The 17,786-nt window shown below is 58.3% G+C and overlaps 2 protein-coding genes across 2 annotated transcripts; one reads left to right on the top strand and one right to left on the bottom strand.

The window, feature by feature from the left end:
- Nucleotides 1-197: 197 nt before the first annotated feature.
- On the bottom strand, nucleotides 198-4,685 carry BTC (betacellulin). Its single transcript, XM_032687074.1, has 6 exons — nucleotides 4,610-4,685; nucleotides 1,708-1,803; nucleotides 1,331-1,448; nucleotides 1,043-1,189; nucleotides 403-510; nucleotides 198-305 (listed from the first exon to the last, which is right to left on the bottom strand). The coding sequence occupies exons 1-5, from the start codon at nucleotides 4,683-4,685 to the stop codon at nucleotides 405-407; spliced, it is 543 nt and encodes a 180-aa protein (XP_032542965.1). The 3' UTR covers nucleotides 198-305; nucleotides 403-404.
- Nucleotides 4,686-7,638: 2,953 nt separating this feature from the next.
- On the top strand, nucleotides 7,639-17,786 carry PARM1 (prostate androgen-regulated mucin-like protein 1). Its single transcript, XM_032687068.1, has 4 exons — nucleotides 7,639-7,758; nucleotides 14,964-15,635; nucleotides 16,350-16,428; nucleotides 16,974-17,786. Exons 1-4 carry the CDS (start codon nucleotides 7,707-7,709, stop codon nucleotides 17,056-17,058), a joined length of 888 nt encoding a protein of 295 aa, XP_032542959.1. The 5' UTR covers nucleotides 7,639-7,706; the 3' UTR covers nucleotides 17,059-17,786.

Raw genomic sequence — 17,786 nt, 5'->3', positions numbered from 1 at the left:
GCCCTGGGAGCCGGGACCGTGATGGGACAGTGCATTCCATCTCCCTCCCTGCCTCAGAGCTCGTCCCGCACCCGGAGCAGCAGCTCCGCGCCCGCCCCGCCCGGCGCAGTGTCGCCGTCTGGCGGACACGGTGCGGCAGCGCAGCCCCGCGCCGGCCTCGGCCCCGCCGCCCGCCAAGGACACCGGCGACACGCGGACACCTTTCCGACACCCCTTTTATTCGAGCCGCCCGTGCGGTTTTAGCCTTCGCCCGTCGAGCCAGCCGGTGCTGCCGCCCGGGACCCGCCCGCAGGTACCGGGAGCTCCTGCGGAGAGAGCGGAGCCCGTGGGGCCTCGGCGCCGGCCCCGGCGCGGGGGGGGGGTCCGGTCACACCGACTCAGTCACCGCCCGGCCCTGTGCACCTTCATGCGATGCCCGTCTCCCGCACGGCCTCGCTTCGGGAAGGTGAGTCCTTGTTCAGCGTCTCCATCTCTTCTGCCTTTCTCTTCCTACGCTGCCTCCGACAGTGGCTTTTCGGGGTGGGAAAATAATTTAAAAAAAAAAAAAATAAAGAGGCAGAATGAGACACGGCAGCCATGCTGCTCCCTGTTCCTCTGCTTTCGTGCTGCAAAGGCTCCAAGTGGGATGGCATCCGGTTTTCAGCCGCAAAGGAATGTCCCAGGCACTTCCCTGCACCCGCAGAGCCATATCCCACGTGGCTGGGGCAGCCCAAATTCGACCTGCCTGGAGCCAGCGGAGCTGGGCAGGATTTGCTCCCAGTCTAGAACTTCCTCTTCCCTCTCCTCTTTCCCTTCCCTCTCTCTTTCCCTTCTCTTATTTTCCTTCCCTCCTTCCCTTTTTCTTTTCCATCCCTCCTTCTCTTCCCTCTTTCCTTTTTCCCTTTTCCCCTTCTGTCTTTCTTTCCCTTCCCTCTTTCTTTCTTTTCCCTCTTTCTTTCCTTTCCCTCTTTCCCTTCCCTCTTTCCCTTCCCTCCTTTCCTTCCCTCTTTCCCTTCCCTCCTTTCCTTCCCTCTTTCCCTCCCCTCCCTGTCCCCTGACGTACTGACTGCAGAGGCAGATGCCGACGATGAGGATGATGAGGGTGACGATGGCGGCGATCAGGGAGATGATGACGATCTGGCCCTGGTCCCCTCGCAGGTAGAACAGATCCACCCTCTCGCAGCGAGCCCCAGTGTAGCCTCGCTCGCACCTGCCCCGCGGCACAAGGGAGGCAGAAGGAGGGGGGGGGTGTCCCAAAAACAGCCGTGGTGCCCGTGCCCCGCTCATCCCGCTCTCCCAGGGAGGACAGGCACGGCATCCCACCCCTTGCCAGTCACCAGCAGTGACTTACACACAGGCCGGCGCCTGCTCGGCCACGAGGAAGCGGCACCTCCCCTTGACACAGTAGTGCTTGTACTCCTCCGGGCACCGGGAGAAGTGGCCCTGCCGCCGCAGCTGCGTCCCGTTCCCTGGGGGTGCCAAGGACAAAGAATTCCCCCAGAGGGGTTACGGCTCCGCCCAGAAGCAGCGGCATCCCGGAGCAGCAGGTCCAAGCCTTGGCCGGCTGCAAACAGCACGTGTGGCCTTGGCTTCCCAGCTCCGTGGAGGCTGCGCGGCTCTGCCAGACAAAACACCTGCTCCTGTGCCATCCCAGCCCGCTCCCCTGCACCGCCCAGCTCCCATCCAGCGCCTCCGGCTCCCCCGAGCATCCTCACACCTCCACCTTACCTGTGCACCCCTTGGCCGTGTCGCAGGTGAGCCCCTCCGTGCCATGCCCGGCGGTGACGTTGGCGTCGGCGCCCACGCAGCTGAAGAATGCCAAGCCTGGAAAGCAGCGGAGGTGGCTCGGAGAGGGAGCCTGGCCAGAGCCCCGGCATCCCTGCCACAGCCCCACCACAGCCACAGGGTGGGGACCGGCAATGGGCTCTGCAGCTGCGCCCACGGCCCCCCTTCCCTGGCAGCATCAGCTTTTCCCCAGGGCGAGGAGAAGGGAAAGCCGGTCCCCGCCTGTCACCTCCACCCGTCAACGCCCCAGCACGGGAGTCCCGGAGCCAGAGGGGCGGGTTTTGGGGCACACAGCCCTGCCTGCAGGCAGCCAGCTGCTCCTCTACCCTGGGAGGATGCAGGGATGGATCCCCAGGGAGGTCCGGAATCATGGAATCGCAGATTGGTTTCAGTCTGAACAGACTGTAAAGCGCATCTTTTTCCAACTCCCCTGCCATGGGCAGGGACACCTTCCACTGTCCCAGGTTGTTCCAAGCCCCGTCCAGCCTGGCCTTGGACACTTCCGGGGATTGGTCAGCCACAGCTTCTCTGGGCAACCTGTGCCAGGGCCTCACCGCCTTCACCGGGAAGGATTTCTCCCGGATATCCAATCTAAACCTGCCCTCTGTCAGTGTGAAGCCACTCCCCGTGTCCTGTGACTCCAAGCCCTTGTGACAAGTCCCTCTCCAGCTCTCTTGGAGCCCCTTTAGGCGCTGGAAGGTGCTCTAGGGCCTCCCTGGAGCGCAGCACGAACTGAGCCAGGAAAGAGGCCACCTTGGTCACCGTGGCCACGGGGCGAAACTGAGAGGCGGCCGAGCCCCGGCGCGTCACGGCGGCGGTAACCGGATCGCTGGCATACCAGCACTGACTCAGCACGGCCCCGCTCCCAGCCCGGCCCTCCCCAGGGATTCACCCCGCCGCGGTGGCACCCAGGGGAGCGGGGACAGGTCCTGCCTGACGGAGCAGGGTGCTGGGCGGCTCCCGCGAGGGTGACACGCCGAGGCGGGGGGTGTTCCCATCTCGAGTGGGTGCACGTCGAGGCCACCCAGAGAGTGGAGAGCTTGCGCAGCCAAATCCTGGCAGCCTCGTCTCCTGGTACCTGTTTTCTCACCCGGCCCTTCGGCACCCTGGAAACAGTGGTGGGGGCTGCCCAGCCAAGCCTCCGGAGTCCCGCCCCGTCCCACGGCAGGGACATTCCCAGCACACACGTCCCTCCTGGCTATATATAGCCACTGCCGCGCTAATGACGCGCTCCGGGTAACAGAGCTCCAAAAGAGCCCGGCGGGGAGGAGACGGAGCCCACCGGCCCCTCCAGCCCAGCGGCAGGGTGGGAGCTGCCTGGCGGGAGCCAGGGATGAGCTACGGGGCGGTTTCCCCCCGGGAAGCAGCTGCGGGCGGCGTGGGCACGCGGCGGTGCAGGGAGGGAGGGAGGCTGACTTCACTCCCGGTGACCGAGTTCACAGCTCGACGTGGAAAGATCCCCACCAAGATGAGATCCCCACCCTTATTGCAACCAGATGGGGAGCTCTGGCATCCTCCGGGCTGGCAGCCCCTTGGCAGGACTGCCCTGGGGCAGCGCCAGCTCCGCAGGGAGGGGGGCTGTGCCCCCCCGGCACCCGGATCGCAGCACCCTGGAGCTGCGGGTGCAAACACCTTCATCTCTTTGATGCACAGAGAACCCGGTTCCACTATCTAAGGCTGCACTCCCTTCTGAGCAGCCAAAGATAACCCAGGAGAGTATCCCAAACACCGGATTAGTTTGCTGTAACACCCCCACGCTCCGCCGGGAAAGCCCAAACTGCAGGAGAGCAACCACCCAGGGCATTGCCTTGGTCCGCGGGGGCACCCCAGCCCCAAAACAGGTCGGCCACCCTTGGTTTCCTCCTGCCAGCACAGGTTTGGCAGGTTCTGCCAAGTGCCGTCATCAGCCCTGCCGAAAGGCCAAACCCAACCTGTTCCCAGCGGAGAGGAAAGCTCCTTTGAAATTCCAGTGCTGGCATTCTCTGCCAGGGGGACATCAGCTGCCCAGCCCTACCTGTTGTTATCTCCTACCGGCCTTGAGTAGGCTGCTGCCTGCAGCTTCCTGCTTCCCAAACACTTAGGAACTAACATGGGAATGCTCACACACCTGCTGAATAGGTACTGCATCCCCCCCCCGGCATCCCCCCTCCCCGGTGCTGCCAAAAATGGCAGAGGGTATTTGGGCACCCGTGAGCACTGTCCCATCAACAGGTGGGAAGAGCATCCCACTCCTGCTCCAGGATCCAGCCAGGATACCCTGGCCCCAAAGGATGCAGGGATTCAGAGCCAAGGGGGGCACTGGAACGGAATGCTGGGGAATTCCAGGATGAGACCTGGAGACACATGGGAGACTCCCGGGATGGGACTGGGTAAACACCAGGCTGGGAGTGGGGGAAGGACTGGGATGGGATTGTCCAGGGGGACACGGGGAGTCACTGGGATGGGACTGGAGAAAACATCAGGATGACAGGGTGAACACTGGGATGGGACAGCGTCAGCATCGGGATGGGATGGGACAGCGGGGGATACAGGAGTGCAGCAGAATGGGACCGGGAGAGCAGCAGGGTGGGATGGGGAAGCGCCAGGACAGGGGGAGCACCGGGATGAGACCAGGAGGCAGGAGGACGATCACCAGGGATCGGGAAGCAGCGGGATGGGAGAGGGGCAGCACGGGGACCGGAGACAGGACGGGACCGGGACAGAGGGTAACACCGGGCTGGGACAGTGGGGGTGGCACCGTGCCGGGGCGGGGGGCACCGGGCCGGGACAGGAGGGAACACCCTCTGTCAGTATCTGGATATCCCGGGACCGGAACAGTGGCGGGACAGGGGACCCCCGTGCTTACCGGAGGCGAGGGCCAGGCAGAGCAGCAGGGTACCGGGGCCGCCGCCCGGGGCCGGGGCCGCCGCCACCGCCTCCATACGCGCCGCCGCCGCCTGCCCGGTGCCCGGTGCCCGGCGGCTGCGGCGGGGCGGGACGGGGGCGGACGCTCCGGCACCGCCACCCTCCTCCTCCTCCTCCTCCTCCTCCGCCTCCTCCTCTTCCAGCTGCGCGGCTCCCACCCCGCCGGAACCATCCCTTGGCGGTCTGGCGGTGCCCCCCCGGCACGTCCCCTCCCGTGTGTCCCACGCACACGTGTCCCACGGACGCACCAGCCACGCCTGGCCCCGTCCTGCCGGGAGGGGTCAAGTAGATGCCTCACCCCAGCATCCCTGGGGATCTGGGCAGCGGGACGGACCCCTATCCTGCCATCCCGGGTTCCAAGAGGGACTCCGGGGCTCCCCTCCCCGGAGGGACGGAGGGTGTGCACCCAGGCCCAGCCTCACGTCCCCAGAGCCATTTATCCCCGGCCAGCTTGTTATGAAAAGGGAGATTTATTCATAGCAGGCAGCTATAAAACACCCTCCCAAAGGCCTTGGCAGGGGATGACGGCAGCTCCGAATCATCCTGCGAGGGGCTGTGCCTTGGCACGAGCCCTCTGCACGCCGGCCTTGGGGTGGTTTTTTTGCCTCAGGGTGTGTGGGAGGATGTTTTCTGGCCCCCTGAGTGAAGTCTCGAGGAACAGGGGTGAAGGCGTCCCCCCGGGATGCTGGCAGGTCCCCTCCTGGCATCTAGGGATGCTCGGTAGGGATGTGGCGCCACGGGTTGGTGCTGTCCTGGCTCCAAGGAAAGCAGAAGAGCTTCGTCCAGCGAAGAGGGGCTCGGGCAGGGAGGAGAGGCGGAGCTGCTCCCTGCTCCGGGTCGTTACAGGCGCGAACGAAGGTGGAAATGAACGACTGGAAAGAACGGGTGACCTCAAACCGCAAGCTGGCAGCTATTAATGCAAGTGCTGGCAGCCACCCAGCCATGCCATTTGGCTGCTGGCCAGGGGGTGAGCGAGCTCCCTCAGCCCTGCTCAGCCAAAAAATCCTGCCGCAAGCTCCGGCACGCCGGTATCGCCCGCCCCTCGGCTCGTGGCCGCCCTGGCTCCCTGCCAGCTGCTCCCCAAAAGCAGGCAGGGGGTGATGAACCACCAGAGAAACGTTGCAAAGCTCCTGTGGGGACTTGGGCAAGACTGGTGAAACCGGCAGCTGGCACCTGGTTGTGGCACGGGGCCACCTAAGAGGAGCTGACTTCATCCCGGTGGGGCGGGCACAAGGCAGGGAGCAGGCAGGAAAAAAATCCTTGTGCCCACCGAAAGGAAACAGTGTCCCTTCAGCATCCTTCATATCTGGATAAAACCGGGGAGAAAAAGCATTTTAAAGTGGTTTGAAAAGAACTGGAGCCCCGAGGCAGGTGTCACCAGAGGCAACAGTTTCCAATCTCCGGTAGCAATGGGAAATGTCTGGCAGAAGGCAGCCCCAGAAAAAGGTATCCCCAGAAAGGGACATCCCGCTGGCCATGTGTCCTCTGCTCTACTGAGGTGACCAGGCAGAGGTGACCAGCAGATGGCAGCTGGAGCCCAAACCTGGTGACCATCAGGGATGTTCCAGGCCTCCCACAGCCCAGCCCTCGGCACCCCAACTCAGGTTTGGGGTTTTCCATCCAAGGCCATGGTGGGAAGTGGTGGCTGTGCCCTCTCCTCAAAAAACTCCTCCTGCCCATGGAAGCATGCAGCACCATCGACAAAAAAATAAAGGGGTGGGAGCGAAGCAGCAGGGAGATTATCACGCTGTTCCCACGGCACCAAGCTCCAGCAGCAATAACAGCATTATTTTTCCTCCTCTTGAGCAGAGGAAAGGTTTCAAGGAGAGCTGAGATATCACCCAACACCATCCACTTCAGGAACGCCAGCTGACTTGGATTTTGTGTCCTGCTGTTTTAGGCCCAGAGCCAGGATCCATCCTGAGAAAATGCCACACAATGCAATAGAATAGAGGGCTGCATAACCCTGGATAAAGATAGCTTGGCCACAGCCTGGGCTCCGTGACATCCTTTTCCATAGCAAGCATGCGAAAGACCGGAGGTGATGAGTTCAGCCCGAAAACATTTCACCCGCAGCAAAGCACTTTCCAGAATGAAAGAGGCAAAAAAATGGCCCTCGTACCTCCTGCTGTGCCACAGGTGTCTCCTGGTTGTGTCCTTTGGGCACTGGGAGCTGCATTTTGGGAGCTGGTTTTGCTGTGGGAAGGCAGGACCCTGGCTACCTGGCTCTGGCCTGATGCAGGTACCTAGGGTGTCCCCCGCCACAGGTACCATACCCCCTGGATGCAGCAGGCAAAGGGATCTTCAGGGAGATCCAGAATCATGGAATCACAGAACAGTTTGAGTTGGAAAGGACCTTAAAGCGCATCCTGTTCCAACACCCCTGCTGTGGGCAGGGACACCTTCCTCTACTCCAGGTTGCTCCAAGTCCCGTCCAACCTGGCCTTGGACACTTCAAGGGATGGGGCAGGCACAGCTTCTCTGGGAAACCTGTGCCAATGCACAATTCCAGTGCATTATACTCAATCAGGAGCTGGCATGGCCCTGAGGATAAAGAGGGACACATGGCAGTGTCACAGGGCACCCTGATCCCCCACCTGGTGCCACTGGCTGGGACAAGAGCACCCCATGCCCGGTCCTCAGATCATGACGCCCACTGACAGTGTGAGGCGCTCAGCATCCAGTCACCCCAGGGCAGGGCGACTGGTCCCAGTGCCAGCACCCAGCATGGTGTTCCCGGGGCCTGGTGCCCTACAGCCAGCTCCCGGTACCCACCGATGCTGTGGTCCCACACGCAGAGCCCAGCGCCACATATCCTCCTCCCGGAGCCCGGCGTGCTCCTCCCGCTGTCCCGCACGCCCCACCGGTGTGGGTCCCGCATCCCCGCCGCGGTGCCCGGGGCCGGCAGGTGCCGCTGTGGGCCGGGTGCGGGCGGGGGCCGGCGGCGGCGGCGGCGGCGGGGGCCGGGCCGGGGCGGTGGCGGTGGCGGGGCCGGGCGGTGCGTCCCTCCCGCCGCGGCTGCCAGCGCCGCCGGCACCATGGGCTGCTGCTGCCGCCTCCTCCTCCTCGCCCTCCTCCTCCTCCCGGCAGGTAAGCGACCGCCACCGCACCGGCGTGGGGACCGCGAGGGGGACACACACCGGGGAGCCCCCGAGTGTGTGCCGGCGCGGGGACGGGGGGAAGGCAAAGCCCCCGCTTTGCCGGGGACGGCCCGGTTCCTTCCCGGCAGGATGTCCGGAGAAGGGTTCCGTAGAGCGACCCAGCACCACTGGTCCCACTCACACCCCCCAGGGATCCCCCAATGACAGCGGTGGGAGCGGGCATGGGGTGTTTCATCCCTCTTTTCCTCATCCCCTGCCCCACAGGAGGGTCCCCAGCCGGTTTCCCGGCTGCCCTGAAGGAGGACAACTTCATGGGACCACCAACATCTCCTCACGGGCACCCCCCTGCCCGGGCTGGTGCTCACCCCCAGCCCTGCATCCCCCTTCCCAGCGCGGTCACTGCTTTGAAGGAGCTTTTATGTGTCTCCCTGGCCTTGAGCGGAGGTTCCCGCACCCCCAGCTCCTGGTGTTTTCCCCACCAGCCCCAGGCATCTCCCCCCAGCAGCACCAGCCTCCGCATTCCACAGAAACACCCAATTTGACACCTTTTCCCCCACCGAGACGGTCAGAGGAGACAGTTCTGCCCCCGGCCGATGCGACAGCGAGCGCAGGTCACCCCGCCACCCACCCCGGCTGGGTTTTTAATAAACAACACGAGGAGCTGCCTGCTCGGAAACATGAAAAACACACTTGCATAACCGGGGACGCGCGCGAGGAGAAATCCATCGGGCAAAGCTGTCATTATCAATCCCTGCCGGCAGAGCACAGCGAGGGGACGAGGCTGTAGGGCCAGCTCTGTTCTCCCTGCTGTGACAGCCCGCAGCCCCTCAGCCACGTCCCCAAAACAGCAGCTGGGCAGGTCGCTGCTGCAGGACCCCAAACCACCACCCCGAACCACATCAGTTTGTGGGAAACCTTCCCCTGATAAGCGACCCCAGTGGTGCGAGGGGAGGGAGAGGCGAATGAATCCTTCTCCCTGTAAAGGGTGAGTTTGCCAACAAGCTCCTGTTTCTGCGCTTTCCAAGCAAATGTATTTGGGAGGGACGGGGATGAACATTTTGCTCCGCGGGGATGCTGGGGATGCTGCTCTCACGGGCTCCTGCCTGGCCCAAATTTGCCCCCAAAGCAGCCAGCCTCTGCTAGGAGCCAACCTTTGGGGTTGGGAGGCGGGTTTTTCCCAGAGCCCGGGCCAAACCCGAAGCTGTTCCCACGACCATCCCTCTCTAAAGCACCAACGCCAGCGAGGCTTGGCAGAAAAGCCGGGAAAGATTTCCCTGGACCGTGGTCCCGTGGCTCTCGGGCTGCTCCCAAACGCCCCCAGAGCATCTTTCAGATGCTTTCTATGACTTTTTTTGTCCCCATAGAAATAATTCTTAAATGTATATATGTCTATCACTTGGGAGGAAACACAGAGCACGATTTAAATATGCTTCGAGCTCATTCTTCAGGACTTAGTGACAGCAAGGATGTCACTGGGCAGGAGTAAAAGAAGTCTGGGCTTTGCCTGGCCACGTAATGAAATAACAGTGTCTCACACAGGGAAGTTTTGCTCCTGTTATTACTCCTTACTCGGGATGTAAATTCAAACCTGCTTTGCTTTCCTGAGATGATGCCCAGCCCTGAGCCTGCTCTCCCCTTCAGCAATTCACCCTGTGCCCCAGCTGAGACATTTTATAGCGCCTGCAAGAGGCAGCTCTTGGCTTTAAAGGTTTTGAGTGCTTCTTCATGGAGACTCGGGGTGGCAAAGCTGCTTTTTGGGCACCTGGGAGCCTCAGGGACTGTTTTAGGCTGCCCTGGAGGAGGCAAAGCTTTGAGCATTCCTGTCTCTGCCCCTCCCTGGAGTACAGGAGAAATGGGTAGTTAATTATCCCCTCTCCCAGCCCAAAGGAACAATCCGCCTGTAATACCAGAGGATGCTCCAAAATTCCTCTGCCGAACCCAGTTGCTTCTCCTCATGGGAAGGGCTGGAATGGGGCTGATGCACGTTGAAAGCTGCACCTAGAAGCAGTAATTAGCAGCTGGCCAGGAAAATTACGGAGCTGTTACGTTGTCACTTGGGCAGAGCTGCTGTTTGCAACATTCCTGGCTGGCTCCGAAGTCATATCCAAGATATTCGCCTGGGAAAAAGTTCTGTGAGGTGTCCCAGGCAGGCAGGTCCATCTGTCGTCCTCCCAACTACCTAAAGATTCCTCTTCACCTTCTTTTCTGCTGTAATTCCATTGCAGCTTCAGGATCAAGGGCCTCAGGAGTTAAATAATTAAGCAACACTTCGCTTTGGGGGGAAACACCATGTTTTCTTTGTGTGGAGGGTGGGTTTGTTATGCCACCAACAGTCCTCACCCCTGGGTTGGGATCATGGGTCCTGAGGAGAACTTGGACACCCACCCCAGGCAAGGAAGGAGCTGCTCACAGGGACTGTTCAGCGTGCAGGCAGCCATGCGGATTTTAAAAGTTATTTTCAACTGGGAGGAGCAGAGGCTGCCAGATTCCCCACATCCCCACCTTTTTTATTTAGCCACGTGGATTTTGCTCTTGCCTTTTGCAAAAGCCAGGCTGTGCACTGCCAAGAGATGCTGCTACATCCGGGGAAGTGGATACTGATGGAGAGGCTCGTCAGTAGGATGAACATCCCCGGCGTGTCCTGGCCAGCTGCATGGCTGGGACAGAGCCTCAGGATGGTGAGGGACACATGGATACAGCACATGGATTTCTATTGTGGAGCTGTTTCTCTTAGCTACATGAAGCCTCAGAGCAATTAGCCCTAAAGCACTTAACGACCATGCAGCAGAATAAAACTAATCACGCAGGAAGCCGGCTCGGCTCACCAGTAAATCAGAGCAACTGCAGATTTATTTGATATGACGGCCTTGGCTTCTTTGCAGCGTCAGGGAATAGCTTTGCCTTTTACCTGTTGGTGTGTCTGGCCCCTGGTTTTCTCCCTTTGGTCTCTTCCTGCTCTCAGAGCCAGTTTTATGCCGTCACCGACAGAACCTGGCACTGAAAGCAGAGGTGATGGAGCAGGAGGCAAGGGAGCAGCACGTCGCCCAGGGGTGCTGCTGCCCACATTATGGGTCACCAGCACACACATGCAGTGCTGGAGCTTTGCTTCAGACCTCAGGAGTCTCCATGTTGGCTCTGGTTTACTAATTGAGGCCCAACGGCAGCCAGAGGTATCCCCAGGAGCTACTGTTTCCCATTACTAATCCAGCTGGGTGTTCCCTCTGCGATGGCATGTAAAAGGTTTGGTTGGGGTGAGACAGACCTTAGAGCCTGCAGAGCTGCTCCCAGGCCTCCCCATCATCCGTGTTTTTGGTGGATAATGAGGCAGAGCTCCACAACAGTGCCCTAGAAAAAGACACAAATGAAGGGCCCAAAGAACCACCACATCCTCTGTGTTCCTTCCCCTGTATCAGTACAGAGATCAGTCAGACCCCTGTGTACTGCAGATGGGGCCTCCAGCCAGGCAGGAGAGAAGTGAACGTCACCAAACCCCAAACTGCGTGGTGACAGGGAAGGTGAGGCAGTGCAGGGCTGAACAGCTGGAAAAACTAGTTGAACCCAAAGCAAAACCATGTTTTGTTTAGTCCCAGCCACCAGAAGGAGAGCTTTTGCCATCCACAGCCAGATGGTTCCAGTTTTACAGTTAAAAACCACAGTGAACGTTACAGCTGAGCATGAACAGGGAGGAAGGGAACTTGCAAAGAAAGCAGCACAAGGTATGGGAATCCCTGGCCACAGAAACCAAAGCCAAGGCAACGAGGTCGTGAACAGGAAATCCTTATATTTAAATATAGATTGTTTTATTGCTCTGCATCACTTAACCTGGTTATAAACCAACATACACTGCAGGACCAGGGGGGTCGGGGCTGTTCTGTCATCAGCACTTGGCGAGGACCAGCATAATATAGGACCTGCAAAGGCTCTTTTTTCCTTTCTCTGGATAGGTTAAGAAGGGAGGTTATTGTAGACTTTTACTTTGAAGTCTGGTGCTTAGGTATTGTCTTGGTTACATGGTGGGTTTTTTTGGTGTTTGCCCCAAAAACAGCTGCTGAGCTGATAAGCTGATACAGAAAGTGGTACCCAATCTTGCTGCAGAGGCACACCATGAAATGGGTGCTCAGCAGATCTCCGTGTTCCAGGGGCTTGTTTTCATCCTGTTGTTGTATTTCTCGTTCAGAACAGGTGGCTGGATTCCTTGTTTAAGCACAGTCAGGATACGCTGCTGGCAGGCGGAATGAATAATATTCATGTTATGGAAACTTTCATTATCCCCGTGGCCTTGGCTGCTGGAGGAGCACCCCTGACTGCAGCTGGGGCTTGGGTGCCTTGGTTAATTTGGGCTAAGAGCAGGGGTGTGGGTTAGATCATGTCGATCTTCTGGTGGTTATGTCAAGCACAATGAATTCTGCCTTGTTAAAAGCTCTATCTCTGCCTTATCAGTGGATGTTTGTTTGCTCCAGCGAGGCTGCTCCATCTGATGTCATTCACTCAGCCTGGAGATGTCCTCCAGCGGCTTTTTATGCTGCGTTTCAGCAGGCAGAGCAATTGAGGATTTGCTGCAATGGCTTTTGGAGTGCCTGGGAAATGCGTTGCCCAGGTCACGCAGCCCTTTCCCAAACGGAGCATGAGAGGTGCTCAGCTCCCACAAGGGCAAGACCTGTCCCTCTGTGTGGCTTCCAGGAGCCAGGAGGGCAGCGTGGCAATAGGAGAGGGAGACAGTCCATCACATGGATGGCTCATTCCTTAAGTTGGCGGGTCATAAGGGTTAATATTCCCCAAAGCAGAATATTAAAATTATTTGGCTTTGGGTTGTCCTTTCCTTGGCTGTTTTCTGTATTTCTAGTGAAGAAAATCTGGAAAGAGGACTTTCCAAAGCTCCCGTGGGGCTCTGAAGTGTGGCCCTGCTGCTTTGCCAGGTGGTTACCTTGTCCTGGCAGCCCCCTGCCTCGGCTCTGTGCTGGATTCCAGCGGGGTGGTCAACTGCCTTAAGTGAATTAGATGGGCAAATTCCTCAGGGCTGAGCTATGCTCGGCATCCTTTGGGAGCTAACATCCCTCAGTCCCTCTGACAGCCCCTGGCTGAGTTTTTTTAGCCACTGGATGTGGTCTTAAAAGGAGTTTTGTAGTTGTTTGTTTTGTCCCTTATTCCAGCGCACTGCTCTGCTTCCTGCTCCCAGCAGCAGCTCCTACAGATCAGGTGTTGGGGAAACAAGGAAACACCCTCCCTGGCGTTTCTTTTTCCCTTTGATCTTCTCTTTCACATGTGATGGCAGAGGGCAGGACTTGCAGTTAAACTGAGTTCTCTCTGGCCCTGGGGACAGTCATCAATCCATGGACAGGTTGTCCATGAGCTGGGTGGAGTGACATGGGGACATGTGGAGCATCCCCACGCCGTCCTCAGCCTTTTTGTCCTTTCATCCTGATTCCAATTCAGAAGCAGCCTGCCTTGCCTCTAGGATCGTGGCTGGGATTTCCTGGGATCATGGGCTCTAGATGAGAGCTGGACCCCAGGGGGGTCCACTGGGCTGGGTCCCAGATCACCCGATGGAGCTGATGGCTTGGAGAAAGAAGAGAGTGGCCCAGTGCTGGCACAGGTAGGGATTGCTGGTAGGGAGAGACAGGGAAAACCAGGCCTGAGCTGAGCAGTGTGCTGCCTTCAGTTGTGCTCTCTCTCCTGGGAAGTGTCGTTGTGACTTGTGACCTTCTTGGCCAGGAGCACCCAGCCAGCAGCCAAGGATTGTTCCTGCATCCAGTTCTGGCTCGCCCTCTGAATTTATACCCCTTAGATATTATCGGAAACTTCCTGACTCATCCAGGCCTGCAGCACTGCCAGCTTTCCCAGCTCCCTATTGGTTTGCCTCCAAAGTTCAAGTAGATCATGGGAGCTCTGCTGACCCCAAGCAATTTGGGACATCAGGGTGACTTTGCCCAGAGGTGGAAATCTGTTCTGTGTCCCAGGGAGCCTGGGAGCATCTATATTTACGGAGGTGACAAACTTTCAAGGTGCTCCCAGCCCTGGGGGGATCTTGATGGTCATGCTGGGCTGCAGAGGCTGCCTGGTACCTGTTGGAGAAATCTGGAATGTCCAGATGTGTCGGAGCAAGGACTATTGAAACGCAGATGGATGCTGAACCTTGATCTGAAGGATGCTTGCTCCAGGCTTCCCTGCCGCTGTGATGGTCTGGAAAACCACAGTGCTGAGCCAGGTGGCTTATTCAGTAACCAGATTCCAGCCTGTCATCCATCTCCTCTCCCTTATCCTAAGGTTTATTAGCCTTGTGTCCTCAGCCTGAGGAGGGTGAAAGCTCAGAGACATCTCCAAGTGCTTATCCCTGAGAGAAAAGAGCAGCCACGGCCTCAGTCCCACCTCCAAGACCCTTTTCCTTGGGAAATGGGGCCCTTCACTTGGGCATCCACAGCACCAATGAAGAAATTTTGGTTGGATTAGTGAGTCCCTGCTCACCAGTGCCACATCCCACCATTTCTACACACAAGACACTGAATGGTTTTGTCCTCCACACTCATATAATTAGTTCATTGCAGCTGGAATGAGTTCTTGCTCTTCCCAGTGCTGGGTTTGGGATGCTCTGGGGGTGTAAATAAATGAATAGATGGAATAAAAATGCTTCCCAATGTCACGTAGTGCTGGCACACTCTTCCCTCACCCCAACCAAACTGAGGGAGCCAGCTGCCAGCGCCGGACCAGTGCTGAGTTCAGGCCTAGAAAGGGGGAGAAAAAAGCCCCAGCAGTCAGCTGGTGGGGACAGAGGAGAAAATGACTCATCTTCATGCTAAGAAATGGAGACAAATGAATGAATGCACAAGGAAATGGGGGGAGAGGAGAAAGAGGCGTCTTGTGTTATCATTCCCAGCTGCACGGTGGTTGCTGCGAGGAGGAGCTTCCTACCCTGCTGCTGGGAGGAGATGCTGGAAAGATGGAGGGGGTGATTGGGAATGAGGGGATTCCAACCTTGGGGAAAAAAATGGGCGTTGATTTATGCCAGGGCAACTGTCTGGTTTAAACCTCACCTCTAGGTACACAACTCCATTTTCCGCCTCTTTATTTTAGATGGTTCGCAGCGTTTTAAAAACAAACTTATTTCCAGCTTAATTCCCCAAACCTCCAGTGCTTCCCCGCACCTCAGGTCACCCCAAGGCCTTCCCTGTTTTTGATGTTTCTTTGTCTCACTCCTAGGACTGGGCGACGACTCCCCAGAATCACCCCGGCACCCCATCAGCCCCCCTTTCCTCTGGCAGGGGATCCCAGTGCCACCAGACTCCAGGGATGCCGATGCCCCCACACCAGCTCCTGGTCAGCCCCCCCTGACCACGCCCACGGGACCTTCTGGAGATGAGATGTCCTCCGGGCCAGTGGAGGGGGGTGGCCACAATGCCACCCCTGTGGCAGCACCGTCCCCTGCTCCCGTCTCCGCCACCGTGAGCTCCATCGCAGTGACAGACAGTCCCTCTGCCTCCTCCGACCCCATCTCGGTGCCACCCACCTCGGAGACAGCCCCAGCTCATCGGACAGCAAATCCTGCCAGCTTGGCAAGAAGCACCGTGGATTTGGGGGCAGCTTCCAGCCCAACGGGCACGGCTGCGTCCTCGTCCTCCGCCTCCCTTCCCACCGGCGACCCGGACGCGGTCTTGTCCCCAACGCCTGTCCTGGCGAGCCCTGGCACCACCCAGCCACCGATGCTGACCGAGGATGTCCCTTCCCTGGGGACTCTGGCCATGGCATCGAGCCTGGCCGTGGAGCCAACGTCCCCCCCAGTGACTGTGGTGAGCCCCAGCGCGGCCGAGGCCACGGCCTCGGACAAAGCCACCGGAGTCACCATGGAGGAGGTGCCGCGTGCCTTGAGTGCAGGTGAGCACCGCCCCTCCTCAGAGACACAGTGCCAGCCTCGGGGTGCTCAGACAGGAGGGGCGAACCCCCCAAATTGGAAGGGAAGGGGTGGTCAGCTTCCTGGGAGCATCACTCAGCAGCGTTCCTGGAGGGGCCCGTGTCCGTCTGCTCCACTGGCAGAGGCGGGGAGTTGTAGATGACAAATCTCGGTTGCCTGGAGACAGGAACAAAATCCTTAGTTTTGTAAATTTGCCTTGAAGCACTTAAGGATGAGAGGAAACGAGTGGCTGGGTGGCGGGGGCAGCCTGAGTCAGGGTGATGCAGGTTTTTCTCCTCCCTCCTGTTCACCTCACTAAGTTGATACCGACTTTTCCCTGTCCCCTTCTGTGAGCTCAGGTAGCTGAAAAGTGCTCCATAAGGTCAGAAAAGAGAGGGATGTGGAGTATTTTCCAGCCGTGGCTGCCTGGTGCTGGGAGGAGCTTCAAGGAGTGAGTCCATGGTCCCCAAGCAAAGCCCAGCTGTGTTTTATCCCCAGTTCTCCTGACTTATGGGAAAGGGGCCATCACAAAAATATAAGAGTGCCCTGCATGCTCTTTGGGAAGCAGTGAGGGAATATTCCCCCTGTCAGAGATGGCTGGCACGGGTGTATTGGGAACAGCTGGGGTGTGGGGTGAGCATCATAGAGCTGGGATTTGGGGAGGCTGAACCTTGCCCTTTCTGATGGATCATCCACAGGGAGCATCGTGGCCATAACCGTGACCGTCATCGTGGTGGTGGTGCTGGTTTTCGGGGCGGCAGCGTACCTCAAGATCAGGTAAGGCTATTTTTGGGGTGCCCCTCCCCTCCCCTGAGGCTTCAGCCCCTCTCACCATCACAAGGGTGATGCTCAAGGGCAAAGCCCTGAGGAGATGCTGTCCCCAAGCACGGTGGGGTGATGTGTAGCCTCTGGTCCCAGCACGGTTGTGTCTCCTACCCCTTCTATACTGGAAAGTAGAGTTTTAATTCCTCGTTTTACAAGAGCCTCGCTCAAATGCCAGAGGCACTGCTCAGCATAGCCCTAACCAGTAATTATCCCTTGGGAAAGCTGCTGCCGTGGGTCTCGCTGTGACTGGGACAATAAACAGCAGCACAGCCCAGCGCTGAGCATCCCTAATGAGGCTCTGCTGACAGCTGAGATGAGCAAAGGTCTTGTTTTAATTCCCTGCCCTGTCTAGTCTGGTTCAACAAGGGCAAAATCCAGCCTGAACTTACCTTCTGCCCTGGTGCTTCCTCTTAAAATATCCTTGCACGAATATTTCTTCACCCCACGGTAGAACAGCTAACAAATCCCCAAATCAATAGGTTTGCTTTCCCTGGCAGGCACTCCTCCTATGGAAGGCTCTTGGATGACCACGACTACGGCTCCTGGGGCAACTACAACAACCCTCTCTACGATGATTCCTAGCAGGGATGAAGAAAAAAAAAACAAACCAACCCCACAAACCCTTAATTTATAAGCGCTTCTGCAGCAGAGCATCCGCTGTCGAGGAGATGCTGCCAGGGGCAGGAGCCCCTGCCAGGGGCAGGATCACAGCGGGTCTGGTGGAGCACAGGAAGAGGAGGGAGGGTGTGCAGTGTGCCAACAATAAACCTGAATTTTGGCCTTTAGTCCTGGGGCACGTCAACCACTTGTCGTAGGCAAGGGAACCCAAATTCCCCAGGGGGAAGGGATGGGGAGGTCGAAGGAGAGGATGGAGGTTCAGCCAGTGCCGTGGCACCCTTTGAAATGCTGCTGCTCTGTGATTTTGGGGGGGAATGGGGGGGTTGCTGAGACATGGCCAGCAGTGTGCAGGGGTCTCCTGTGCTTTCACTTGTCCCTTTCCCTAAAATCAGTTCCCTGTGTTGCTCTGCTGTGAAATTCTTTGCCTTGTCTCACCAGGACCACGAACAGTTACGGGGATGCTCAGTCACTGCTCCCTCTCTTTTCCTGTAGGTGCTTCTGTGCAGAAGCTCCTAATTTCCTTTTTTTCCCACTTAATGGTGGGATTTTTGTCCCAAACACAGCCTGGGAGCCCATGGGAAGGTGCACTGACCACCCATTTCACACATGTGGCTGCTTGCTCCACAGCTTTGTTTTTAACCCTCAAAAATCTTGGCTGCTAAAATACAGCAGAGTGTCCTTTTAATCTCCAA

Source organism: Chiroxiphia lanceolata, chromosome 4, assembly GCF_009829145.1.
Source record: "Chiroxiphia lanceolata isolate bChiLan1 chromosome 4, bChiLan1.pri, whole genome shotgun sequence".
Classification (NCBI taxonomy): domain Eukaryota; kingdom Metazoa; phylum Chordata; class Aves; order Passeriformes; family Pipridae; genus Chiroxiphia; species Chiroxiphia lanceolata.
Note: the sequence above shows the minus strand (reverse complement) of the source record. Positions and strands in the feature narration are given on the sequence as shown.

What these genes read in the sequence shown, in the direction of transcription:
- BTC (XM_032687074.1), bottom strand. Translation starts at nt 4,685, where the DNA reads ATGGAGGCGGTGGCGGCGGCCCCGGCCCCGGGCGGCGGCCCCGGTACC. An exon ending in GAGCAGGCGCCGGCCTGTGT is followed by an intron (nt 1,190 to 1,330) that starts GTAAGTCACTGC and finishes GCCGCGGGGCAG; the next exon opens with GTGCGAGCGAGGCTACACTG. An exon ending in GGCATCTGCCTCTGCAGTCA is followed by an intron (nt 511 to 1,042) that starts GTACGTCAGGGG and finishes CACCCCGAAAAG; the next exon opens with CCACTGTCGGAGGCAGCGTA.
- PARM1 (XM_032687068.1), top strand. Translation starts at nt 7,707, where the DNA reads ATGGGCTGCTGCTGCCGCCTCCTCCTCCTCGCCCTCCTCCTCCTCCCG. An exon ending in GCCGCGTGCCTTGAGTGCAG is followed by an intron (nt 15,636 to 16,349) that starts GTGAGCACCGCC and finishes GATCATCCACAG; the next exon opens with GGAGCATCGTGGCCATAACC. An exon ending in GCAGCGTACCTCAAGATCAG is followed by an intron (nt 16,429 to 16,973) that starts GTAAGGCTATTT and finishes TTTCCCTGGCAG; the next exon opens with GCACTCCTCCTATGGAAGGC.